This window comes from Leptidea sinapis, chromosome 45 (assembly GCF_905404315.1).
Source record: "Leptidea sinapis chromosome 45, ilLepSina1.1, whole genome shotgun sequence".
Taxonomy (NCBI): Eukaryota; Metazoa; Arthropoda; class Insecta; order Lepidoptera; family Pieridae; genus Leptidea; species Leptidea sinapis.
The window spans coordinates 4,675,314-4,689,000 of record NC_066309.1 but is presented as its reverse complement, the minus strand read 5'-3'; the positions used below and the strand labels follow the sequence as shown (position 1 = coordinate 4,689,000).

Here is a 13,687-nt window from a genome sequence, read left to right as displayed (position 1 = left end):
AAAAAAAAATTGAATAAGGCGTTACTTTGCGGAAATCCATAATTATACAAATGACATGGCATGAGTCGCCAGATTCTGGCGAGAGGACACATCCTGAGGTTGCCTTGTGTAGAGGTCAAACATGTGTCGAATTGTTTTAAAAACTTATATTGGCGGAATTAACACTTAAGAAAACTTAAATCATTTGTATATTAATGCAATATATAAAATGTTTAACATCTAAACCTATTTAAATACATTGGTAGAAATGTGGAATGTAATTGATATGCCCTACCGCTTGCAATTGTAATAAAGTGCAGTTATACTAGCTATGTTGCCCTTCAGACGGAATCACAGTAATCCTTACACATTACTGCTTCACAACAGAAAAATTTGCAATTGTGCTACCCATAATCTAGCCTGTATCCTCAAGCCTCCCACTGGTAAACTTGACTTGACAATCAAAATCAGTTACTGTCAGAATAGGTGCTCTTTTATTTTCTCTTTTCCTGCAACTCCATCAGAGATGTTCTGCTCTCCTGATCACTTTATTAGTTTAATATATGCTAGTATATTGTAAGTCTACGGTCAGTACCAAATCGGATTTGCTCAAGTCTAGTAAAACTTACAGTTGCATCATATATTAAAATTCATGTGAATGTCAGAAACACTATAACTACCAATAGCCAACAATTTTAGCCATTTCAACATAGCTATTCCTTGCCAAACTTATTGCATTTCGTGCATGACCGGTAAACAAACATGATGAAAGTGTACCTAGATGTACTTCTGTGTATATCAGGCATATCTATAGTTTTCTCCACTGTACTTGTAGGGAAGAGAAAAAACACTATAAACCATACCTTGCCCAATATTAATAAAAATGTACCCTCATTGAATAAACCCCGTTTGATATCATTAGTATGTTTAGGTACTCAAAAGCCCATATTTCTTTTATTTTAATGACAACAAGGGATGGGACAAGCAGGGCGTTCAGCTGATGGTAATTGATACACTCTGCTCATTACGATGTAGTGCCACTCAGGATTCTTGAAAATCCCAAATATTCTGATCGGCACTACAGTTGCGCTCATCACCTTGAGACATAAGATGTTAAGTCTCATTTGCCCAGTAATTTCACTATCTATCGCGCCCTTCAGACCGAAACACAATAATTGTGAAATACTTTTAATGCATTTTGGAAACCTAACTCATCAATCCTGAAAAACATTAAAGGCTAATTTGACATAAATTTTAATTGCTCCATATGTTTACATTAGTACTTTTTTTTATGGAATAGGAGGACAAACGAGCGTAGGGGTCACCTGTTGTTAAGTGATCACCGCCGCCCACAATCTACTGCAACACCAGAGGAATCACAGGAGCGTTGCCAGCCTTTAAGGAAGGTGTACGCGCTTTTTTTGAAGGTGCCCATGTCGTATCGTCCCGGAAACACCGCACAAGGAAGCTCATTCCACAGCTTTGTAGTAGGTGGAAGAAAGCTCCTTGAAAACCGCACTGTGGAGGACCGCCACACATCCAGATGGTGAGGATGATATCCTAACTTGTGGCATGTCGTGCGAAGGTGGAATTATGAAATATCATGTTATATAAGTTTTTTTGAAGTGTTACTTCTTTAGAATCGTTGTGATTTGAAATTCGATGAAACGAAAAAGCGAGACGATAGAGACACGAACAGTTAAGTAAATAAAGGATTCAGCCGGTGAGAGAATAAGATAGGAAGCATTAAACAGTATTTTGGTACCAGGCGATCATAAATGAAGAAGAGATTGTCTTATGTATGACGCGAGTATACCTTAATATATTCTGACGTCATTCACACAACGTATTACTGCAGAAACACCAGGAGAACATTAATATGGTAACCGTGATAGTTATGTCTTTCAAAGCGGTTAAAATCATGTGTCATCCTAGCAACATGTACCAAGACTTCATATGCAGTTTAGAAGTTTTTTACAGCTTTGTAGTACGTGGAAGAAAGCTCCTTGAAAACCGCACTGTGGAGGACCACCACACATCCAGATGGTGGGGATGATATCCTAACTTGGCGTGTTCTATAATTTTTTTGGTTATAATCTCTAAAGAGACAGTGTCAATGCAAAACAGTTAAACTATTTAAGAAATTAAGACACACTTATAAAGCATAATTAATAATGAAAGGTTCTGTATATATGTAACCGTGTAACAAGCAATCAATCGAACCAGTATTGATATAAATGAATATGTCATTTGTATTGTTACTGACTGATTCGTCTTGATCTTTGATTTAATATAGGTCATATCAATTACTCGTGTCTGTTTTACAGAAGATTATGAAGTTATTGGCGAGGCTCAGTGGCAGATATTGGAGAGCACGACAGACGAACAGACAATCAAAATATATGGATTCAAATATTCAAAGTTTCGTGCAACTGTATTTCATGCAATATGCGCATCACTCTGTGGACTTCCATATTTCGCATTGGCGTATTATCCCGCATACAACAGATATAAATATATAAAATGTAGCCTAAAAACTGCTGAAGATGTGTGTGGTAAGGTTTTTTGTAGTTTTAAGTTAAGTTTAAACTCGAAAATCGATTAATATGAGTTTATGATCGGTACAAGTTTGAAAATACATAAGTCGTAGCTATCCGCACTTTACCTAGTTAAATTGCTTATTAACGGATACACAGCCTTTAATATGTTAAAAAGACGAGAAACTGAATTTAATAGTTGGATTTCTTGATGAGTTTCTTGCGCCCGTTCTTCTCAGGTCTGAGGCAGTCTATTTTGAATAAAAATATTTGAATGAAGGAGATATTTATGTTACAAAGTTTGGTTTTACACTCTCCATTGATAGAGGGATCGAGTGGTAGGATTTTGGTAGTTATTAATTATACGATAATTCTGATAAGTCAAAGAAACTGTTTAATTAACTAAATTGTATGCTTGCTTCTTGTTTTACTAAAATATCTACTCAAGATACGACAATTTTCGGTTACGTATTACATTGTATACCAACGGCGTGTAATGGCCACGTGACCTCATAACAGTGGACTATTGTCACCATAATGATTAAGTGTAGTGTAATGACGTCACAGCGGCCATCGACCCCGCTCCGCAGCGCTTAGCAAAACGACAATATTTTGGAAAATCTACTTCAAAAAAGAAATCTATTTATAAAACAGTATATGTGGGTCTCTCACCACGCAATTACGCTCAAAATTATCCATAAAGATTTCAACCATAAGTGGACTTACGGCCGTTTTCAAAAACCTATCTATCCTTAGCTTAACTTACTAGAGGTAACACAAATTTATCCTTTTACGCTTACTTACATTTCAATAACCTATCGAGTATCGAAATAAGGCATTGGACTATAACTATACTGGACATAACTATGGATAGATAAGATCTTGTCATTAAACGGTGACAGCAATGTATCCGTAACTAGAGATACGTTATTGAAAACGGCAGTTAATGGTGAACGCATTGCTAATCCTTCCTTTTGGCGATAGAATTTGATTTTTGAATTTAAAATTATTTTGTTTCATTCTTAAACTAGTCACCTAGTAGTACTAGGTTATCTCAAATTCAAATATTTTTATTCAAAATAGGATCAATCACTTATTGAAAGTCAAAAAACTACCACCCATTAAAAAATGAATGCCTCAGGCCTGAGAAGAATGGGCGCAACAAACTCAGCGGGCTTTTTTTTTCATCAAATATATGTTTTACAATTAAAGTAACATTAACAAAGTAACATTGTACAATTAAACTTATTATTTAATAGCCTGAGGGCGGTCGCTCCATTCCCAATCTGTGGTATCATTAAGAAAGTCATTTATGTTATAGTAACCTTTACTACACAAACGTTTTTTTAACAATTCTTTTGAATAACGTAATACTTTTGTTTTGAACATTTTCTGGGATCCTGTTGTAAAAGCATAAACATCGCCCCACAAAAGACTTGTTAACTCGTTAGTCGAGTAGTAGGCATTATAAGCTTATGTCTGATCCTGGTGTTAACATTATGGTTATGACAGTTTCTGGCAAATTCACTTATGTGCCTATGAACATACATTACATTATCAAGTATATATTGAGAAGCAACAGTCAAGATGTTAATTTCTTTGAATTTTACTCTCAATGATTCTTTAGGACCTAGGTTATAAATAGCGCGAATAGCCCTCTTCTGCAGCACAATATTGTATTAATATCGGCAGCGCTGCCCCACAGCAATATACCATAGGACATAATACTATGGAAGTAACTAAAGTATACTATATTTATTTTGTTTTTAATAGAGCGATAATAAAAAAAAATACGATTTTCTTGTCTTATTTCTAGTGGTCGACGGCGAAGGCGCATTTTCAATGGTCAAGGTGGATATAGTTGATCTGAATCTATCGAATCACAAGGAAAACAAGTTGCGTTATTTTATTTACCAGCACAGTCGGTACATATGGCTAAATGATCAAGGAATATTTATTAATGTTCAGGCCCTCAATGAGAAGCTCACTCTGACTTTGCTGATGGAAAATATGTCAGGCATAAACAAACGTCAGCAAAATGAACTGTAAGTTGATAGTTGGAATGCTTATAATACACATTTTAAAGGATCAAAACGAGTGGAATGGAATGAAATGAAATTTTATTTGCAAGAAACATTGTACTTAAGATGTTAACGTAATATTATTGAAAATGATAATGTTTCGTCAATTGACATGCAAAATCTAATCTAATATATAAAATTCTCGTGTCGCGGTGTTTGTAGTTAAACTCCTCCGAAACTCATGAAATTTTGTTGCATATTGGGTAGGTCTGAGAATCGGACAACATCTATTTTTCATCCCCATAAATGTTAAGTGTGGTCCACGCCAAATTTTTTTTTTTTTTTTTATTTGTTTGATTATGAGTCAGCATTAAAAAATACATACAAATTCAAATTTTCACCCATCTACGATAAACAGTTACTTTTGTATCGCGATTTTAATATCGGCAATACAACGTTTGCTGGGTCAGCTAGCTTAATATATAAAACACTCGTGTCGCGGTGTTTGCAGTTAAACTCCTCCTAAACGGCTTGATCGATTCTCATGAAATTTGTGTGCATATTGTATAGGTCTGAGAATCGAACAACATCTATTTTTCATCCCCAAAGATGTTAACGGTAGTCCACACTATTTTTTTTATTTTTTTATGATTCAGCATTAAAAAATAGATACAACTTCAAATTTTTTCGATCTAGAACTATTTTTGTATCGCGATTTTAATATTATTCTGTTCCATGCACAAATTTGCTATAGGGTTGCAAGATGGCAATCGAATACAATAATAATTGTAGTACGATAAATTTGGTAGGTCTGAGAATCGGTTGCATCTACTTTTTATATCCCAAAAATTTTTTAATTAATTTTTATGGCAATACTACGTTTGCTGGGACAGCTAGTATCTCATAAAGTTGTGTAAGTACCAACTCACTACTGTTATACTGAAACATGTCGGATTTCACAATTCTATCATTAATATTTACAAAATTAAAATCAAATCAAATCAAAATCAGTTTATTCACGTAGGTCACGGAAATGACACTTATGAATGTCAAAAAAAAAAATTTCTACTTGAATCTACCGCTACTTCGTAAAGGGTTGAGCTAATGAGAAGAAGTAGCAAGAAACTCATTGCCACTCTTTTATATCATGATTTACATGTAGGTACATATCATATCAAGTACATCGATTTACAAATCATTTCAAATTACAATACAATTAAAATTTAAAGATATTATAATGTAAGACGTAAATAATTTAATAATTCATTTAATACCTATGTATAATGTTAACAAATTCAATGTCATAAAAGTATATTAATTTACATATATTAGTATCAAATAGACTAATTCATAATAATAATTCCTTTTGTATTGAAAAAATGTTTTAAACTATATCTATATGGTAACTATGTTTTTACATTAGAAAACAGAGTTAGAATTACACGCGTTTTAATCCTTTAAGTGTTTTATTTAAATGTGAAAAACTCGCGTTAGTCAAAGAAAATTCTTCGAATGCTGTTTAAAAATTTCCACTTAATAATATGACTCAATCATTCAACTGATAAATTTGTATATAACATCTACATTACAGCGTTGAAAGACATTTAACTTCAATGTCTTTCAATCTTTATATCGATATATTTATATCGATATATTTATATCGATATATTCATATCGATAATATATTCATATCAAACCATGACTCGAGTATATTTGAGTTTCCTGATATTTGAATGTTGTTCATTTTGGAATGGGTGGTAGTTTTTTTTTTTGACTTTCAATAAGTGATTTCAAATCCTATTTTGAATAAAAATATTTGAATTTGTGTCAAACAATGATCTAAAACTGATGCGAATGACACTTTGTAGTCATTGTAAATAGCATTTTTTATTGCTTATTTTATTACTCATTATTAACGGTGGGCTCAGTGGAAGAGCGCTCGCACGGAACGCGAGAGGTCGCGGGTTCGAGTCCCGAATCGCTCATAAATTTTGTTTTCAAATTTAATTTGTGTATTACTATCAAAGATTACTAATTATTAAAATAATTTCAAATAATATGTGAATTATCTTATTTTGGATGTCAGGTGTTTAGTTTCTTTGTGAAGTGATCAGTACCGTTTCTTTCTCTTGCATAAGCAGAAAAATAGTTTTTGGGACTATGGGACAGAAGGCTATCTTTCTACAATACGACCCTATTCATATCACTTTGAAACTAACTCTGTTGCATCTGTCACATGTGCCTGTATGAACACACAACCCTCAAAGTGAAACAATAATATGACAGGACCTATATTGCTGCAGAAATATGTGTCGTTTCGGTGCTGCTTTTTACAAACATACACTAAAATTGATCTTGACTCGAACCCGCGTGCCTCTCGGGTTCTATCCGAGCGCTCTTCCCAACTGAGCCAACCGTCCGAGTACCGCATAGACCGCGAATCTTGGTACTTATGTCTTGTTCAGCTCTCAGGCTGTGGCTCCAGGATCTACTTTACAGTTGATAACCTGCTCAATTCTAATAATTGCATATTACCAAATTGACTTGAGATGTAGTTTCAAATCTTTTAAAATTATTTTTAAAAGTTTAAAAGAAAAAGTTTTAAATTAAAAGATTTTTTTTTTTTTTTCAATTTATAATATCAGTAAATCCCAAAAGTGAGGGATGCCACTTAAAAATAACAAACTGTAGATATACACTATAATAATTCTACTGATATTAAAGTAATAGTATTAAGGGCAATTAACAATGTCTATTAAGCTTACAAATGGATGCCAGCTAGATTATGGGTACCACAACGGTGCCTATTTCTGCCGTGAAGCAGTAATGTGTAAACATTACTGTGTTTCAGTCTCAAGGGCGCCGTAGCTAGTGATATTACTGGGCAAATGAGACTTAACATCTTACGTCTCAAGGTGACGAGCGCAATAATTATATTCCGCTCAGAATTTTTGGGGTTATTCAAGAATCCTGAGCGGCATTGCATTGTAATGGGCAGGGCGTATCAATTACCATCAACTCAACGTCCTGCTCGTCTTGTCTCTAATTTTCATTAAAAAAAAAACGAATCCAATACATCGAGTTTAAAGAAGGTTGAAAATAGTTATTACAATTTCATTTCAGAATAAAACTATACGGCAAGAACTCAATCGAAGTCGAGGTGAAAAAGTACTGGACAATATTCTGCAGTGAAGTGTTCAATCCGTTTTACTTGTTTCAAATATTCTCCATCATACTGTGGTCGTTGGATGAGTACTATCAATATGCGAGTTGTGTTTTTATTCTGTCGGCCATATCGTGCATAATGGCACTCTATCAGACCAAACAGGTAAATCTAACAATACATAATAAAATCTTTTATTAGTCATATTTATATATGTTTATATGAATTTATGTATGTTTAAGTAAGTATATAGTATTAAATATATCATTGTCTTGTAACCCATAACACAGGCTATATATGCTTAACTTGGGGCAAGATAATTTGTGTGAAAAGTGCGTCAGTATTATATTTGGTGTCTCTTATTACCGTAGTAGTGTCACATTATATTTTATGAGTTTACGTTTAGTATAATAATAATAATTTTCACACACTTTTTACACAAATTATCTTGCCCCAAGTTAAGCATATATAGCCTGTGTTATGGGTTACAAGACAATGATATATTTAATACAATATACTTACTTAAACATACATAAAGTCATATAGACATACATAAATACATTTAAACATCCATGACTCGGAAACAAACATCCATATTCATCATATAAATGCTTGCACCTACCGGGATTCGAACCCGGGGCCTCTAGCTTAGTAGGTAGGATCGCTAACCACTCGGCTATACAGTATAGTAATATTATTTAAGTATTTTAAACTATAGATATATTTATGACGACCCATAGCCGAATGGTTAGTGACCCTGTCTACTAAGCTAGGAACGAGGGTTCGAATTCCGGTAGGCGCAATCATTTATATGATGAATATATATTTTATATGTGAATATTATAGTTATTATGTTGCTTATAAGGTTTTTATTATTATTATCTTATTTCCATCAGTTGTGTATCAAATAACTTATGTAATTTATGCTTGAGGAAATATTTAACTTTATGCGTTTCAAAGAATCGCATTTTCAATTGTCTTTTCCTTTTACATTTACATTCAGCTCTGAGCATGTTAATTGTTATTTAGGTACAAATAATTCACGTAAGTACGTGAACGAAATAAATTGATTAGTAATTGCGTCATTAAAGGCAAATGTTCATACATTTTTATAGACGTGAAATTATATTTAGTCGTATTTTTAGAATGGTTTTTTCATAGAATTCTTATATTCGAATGCCGGATACGAATTAATGGGATTTTTTTCCTAAACATTGCATTCATCGATTTCAGTTGATTTTATATTTATTAGGGGCACATCTATAAACTGATAATGGTCGCGTTATTCAAATAAATAAAAAAAAAAACTAATGATAAAATGTTTAATTGTTAATTTTTTCCTTTATTTGTTTTATATTTAATGACTAAATTCCTTGGGATACTAACCCACACCTCTACACACGCTTTATATGATAGATATATATATATATTTACAATTATAGGCACACTCATAGGCGATTGCTACATGTTAGATATTTGGATCTCGATCCAGGAGGATCTACTCGCAAAACCCACAGCGATATATTCTGAACGATACGATAATATCCCGAATATATCGCACCTACCCTACTCTAACAAATGTTCGTATTCCATATCGTTTATCGTAACAGCATCGTAAGCATAGACTAATATTTTGATTTTTTTTCGATGTTAGAGAACCTTCAAAAAGGAAATATTATCTGTGCTATGTCGCTGTTAAGGCGAAGGGTAAACAGAAAACATGCAAACAACACCTTGTTTAAAAACACCTTTTTAGACAAGTTTTGTGGTGAAAATATAGGATTTGGAGCTATGAACATTATCTTGTTACACATACCCTTAAGTCTTACTTGTAGGTTGCTAATGCTTATTGTTGGTTAAAGTTAGCACTCCAGAGCTATTATGAACTACCAGTTTTCTTTGCAGTTAAACAAGTTTTTTCTCGGCATCATGCATTTGTTTAGTATACTACTATCATAAAAGTTGTTCTTATAGATTTTACTTTTTTATGTAGTTCAGATTAGTAATCAATAATGAGGATTGTAAGCAATTAACCAGTTTGCGCCTGTTAAAATGTTACATAGGAGCCTTGAACTCATATCGCTCAAGGTCGCCGGCATTTAGTGTCGCCTTAAGTGTCACAAGTCGAAACATAGTTTAGGCGCTAAGGACCATGCCAGACTCTGCACCACCCATTTGCATAATTTACACAAAATGTAAATATTATGTAATGATTATAATATGGCCATTTTAAATTGAAAAAATAATACAAAACTTGCGGATGATAAAATGTAAAAAAAAGTAACTCAACCCTTCTCGTCAACTTCCTATTTCTCAGGCGGCCATTTGCATTACTTTCTACGCATAAACGATCAACAAAATGACTTAAATTACTTGGTAGTATAAAATCCTGTTGAATAGTAAATCACATATAATTATTTAAATATGTATATTGTGTGGCAAATATATCTATACAACTTGAAACGATAATAGCATCGACAGCCTAGAAGGTGTCGTTGAGATTATCGTAAAAGTGACGTTTGATTAATTGTCAAATTCGAATATTCGTCTCTAACATTTTCAACTAAGAGTAGGGTTAGGACCGATAATATAGAAAAATGTTTCGTTCGTTCAATCATTGTTTCGACATTGAATACGATGTAACTAAGATTAGGATTCGACACGACTAATGCCACGATATATCGAATATCGATTTTAGGAGTAGGCCCCCAGGATTATATTTATCAAGTGTCTAGTATAATGTAAACAATATGTTATGTTTTTAAAGTGATAACCCTCACTTCTAGGATTAATACACAAATACAATTTGAAAAACAAAATTTTATGAACGATGCGGGACTCAAACCCACGACCTCCGGCGTTCCGTGCCGGTGCTCTAACCAACTGAGCTAACCTTTAACCATTTTATAACGAGGCGGTACTCGAACGGTTAGCTCAGTTGGTTAGAGCACCGGCACGGAAGGTCGTGGGTTCCAGTCCCGCATCGTTCATAAAATTTTGTTTTTCAAATTTTATTTGTGTAGTATAATGTATCACGGATATCTTCGGAAATCTTCGATCTGTATTAAGAATCGTCGGTTAATGTCGAGCGTCTAGTCTCTGGTCGAAATTTATCGTGTGAAGTGTCAGTACAGAATTTTTGGGGTTTTTCAAGAATCCTGAGCGGCACTGCATGGACAGGGCGTATCAAATACCATCAACTGAACGTCTTGCTGGTCCAGTCCCTTATTTTCATAAAAAAAAAATCAAATTTATAACCGAACTGATGCGTTCCGTGTCGAACGTGTCTTTTGTTCCAGAATATCACTCGATATATATCGAACGTGCAGCATTCACCATGCAGGTGAAGAATACAATAATACCCACACTTGCTATTAATGTTTTTCATGAGATTATTATACATAATAACTTTCCACAATGCCCTAAATACGATAATTTACTATTTGATTGTTTAAAAAAAAAGGATAATATAAGTCCCAGCCACTGTTCAGTCATTATCTATAAATAAATTTAAATGATTTATAAAAAAAAAATCCTATTACTCCACAGCTGAATATCTAAGTGATCGGACAGCCTGGGACTAGATTATGATTATTTTATAGCGATAGAAATGACTGTACAATATTGTATACTTTTATTGAAAAGAGCGCAGAAAAAGAATGCCGGGAGAGTTTCTTGCGCCGCTTCTTCTCTCTCAGAGCGCCATTTGTTTCCGAAGCGGTAGTAGTATCTAGTATATTAGAAATGACATCAAAAAGAATTCAAAAGGCATCAATTTTGAGATAATAACTACCTCCCTTTATTACAAAACTTGTTTTTATTAAACTCATGTTTCCATACTAATATAGTACCTATTAGTAGTGCCGATTAACTTGAGTATTCACTCGGAGCAGTACTTCGAGCATAAGGCCGCGTTTCCTTTACCTGCAAGACAACTTCCGCGAGAAATGTCCGACAGTCTGTCCGACAGCAGCTTGCAAGTGTAAACCCCGTTGCAAGTGCTGTCGCGACAGTTTCATTAAAGTGTGTAACACTCTAATTGAAATGCAGATGAGCATCAAGATTCATAACATGGCCGGATCGACGAGCACGTTCACGGTTACCGTTCTGCGCCCGTCGCGCAGTGGCCGCGAGGAGTGCGTGGTCAATGCCAGCAGACTTGTGCCCGGGGATGTGCTGGTGTTGCCTCCCGATGGTTGCGTGATGCCCTGTGATGCTATGTTGCTGACCGGCTCTTGTATAGTCAATGAAAGCATGTTAACAGGTCAGTTTAATAACGTAACGTTCAGTAAGTACACATATTGTTTTTTATGGAATAGGAGGACAAACGAGCGTACGGGTCACCTGTTGTTAAGTGATCACCGCCGCCCATAATCTCCCGCAACACCAGAGGAATCACAGGAGCGTTGCCGGCCTTTAAGGAAGGTGTACGCGCTTTTTTTGAAGGTACCCATGTCGTATCGTCCCGGAAACACCGCACAAGGAAGCTCATTCCACAGCTTTGTAGTACGTGGAAGAAAGCTCCTTGAAAACCGCACTGTGGAGGACCGCCACACATCCAGATGGTGAGGATGATATCCTAACTTGTGGCGTGTCGTGCGAAGGTGGAATTATGAAATATCATGTTATATAAGTTTTTTTGAAGTGTTACTTCTTTAGAATAGTTGTGATTTGAAATTCGATGAAACGAAAAAGCGAGACGATAGAGACACGAACAGTTAAGTAAATAAAGGATTCAGCCGGTGAGAGAATGAGATAGGAAGCATTAAACAGTATTTTGGTACCAGGCGATCATAGTTGAAGAAGAGATTGTTTTATGTATGACGCTAGTATACCTTAATATATTCTAACGTCATACGCAGTACACATAGACACCAGGAGAACATTAATATGGTAGCTGTGATAGTAATGTCTTTCATAGCGGTTGAAATATGTGTCATCCTAGCAACATGTACCAGGACTTCATATGCAGTTTAGAAGTTTTTTGCAATTTTTCGGCAAACTTTGCTTTGCCGAAAAATTGTTAAGCACCCGCAACCGCTCATTGTATGAATACCTATGTAAAGAAATATTATTTGTATTGCGAATTTATAGGTATTGAATGTTATTTAGTAAAAAAAAGTGGGGATTTTAATGTAAGTTTTGCATCGGATACAGCGATTTCATTAATTGAGTTCTTGGACGCCAAATTTAATTTGAAAATGTACAGCAGTCGCAGTCAACAAAAAGATCAAATATTAAGACCAAAGTATGAAAGAAATACTAATAGTAATAAAGATTATTATTAATGTTAGTGTGAGCTTATAATCTTTATCTACACCCATGCTTTAAATCCTATAATAAAGATTCTGAAACAGTTAGCTTAGTGACAACATTAAAACACCCAATGTTCCTATAACCATTGCATCATCCAAACGAGTGTTGTAATGTTGTACTGAATTTCATAACGACACTCCTATTTTTTTTTTTCATTCCCTTCATGCTCAAAGAGTTTTAACAGACAGCCACATTCTTATTGCTCGATGCGTGGTATCTGTATGAATTTCAAAAAAAGAACATTTTCGTTTACGCGCGTTCCACACTACCAGAACGTCGCGCGCCGTAAAAAAAGTAGGTTATTCGAATCCCCGTCATTTTCTTCAATATTTTTATTGTTTTGTTTACAATAAATGAGCGATTCATTTTAAACGCTGCAAAAGAACATTATATTCGAGTGAATTTTATAATTGCACTATAAAAAATGTAAATTACTACTAAAATAAATAATTGTTTCAATTTAATACTTATTTTATTTGTATATAATCAGTAATGGATGATAATATTATGTTACTACTAGGACTGGCTGTTTTAATATTAGCTAACTGTTCCAGAATCTTTTAAAGGATTCATATTTTGTGTGTAGATAAAGTCTTGTATTCAACTGTTGATAATTAGGTATTAAAACACTCATGTGATACTATTATCACACTCGGCTTCGCCTCGTGAGT

The 13,687-nt window shown here is 34.3% G+C and overlaps 1 protein-coding gene across 2 annotated transcripts in view; it reads left to right on the top strand.

Annotated features, from left to right (window-relative positions):
* The window catches only part of LOC126977446 (polyamine-transporting ATPase 13A3-like), a 40,361-nt gene that overhangs the window by 2,006 nt on the left and 24,668 nt on the right, over positions 1-13,687 (top strand). For both annotated transcript variants that reach the window (XM_050826237.1, XM_050826239.1), the window contains exons 2-5: positions 2,307-2,534; positions 4,333-4,561; positions 7,661-7,865; positions 11,751-11,964. In XM_050826237.1, coding sequence (XP_050682194.1) covers positions 2,307-2,534; positions 4,333-4,561; positions 7,661-7,865; positions 11,751-11,964 — 876 coding nt within the window. The remainder of the gene's footprint in view (positions 1-2,306; positions 2,535-4,332; positions 4,562-7,660; positions 7,866-11,750; positions 11,965-13,687) is intronic.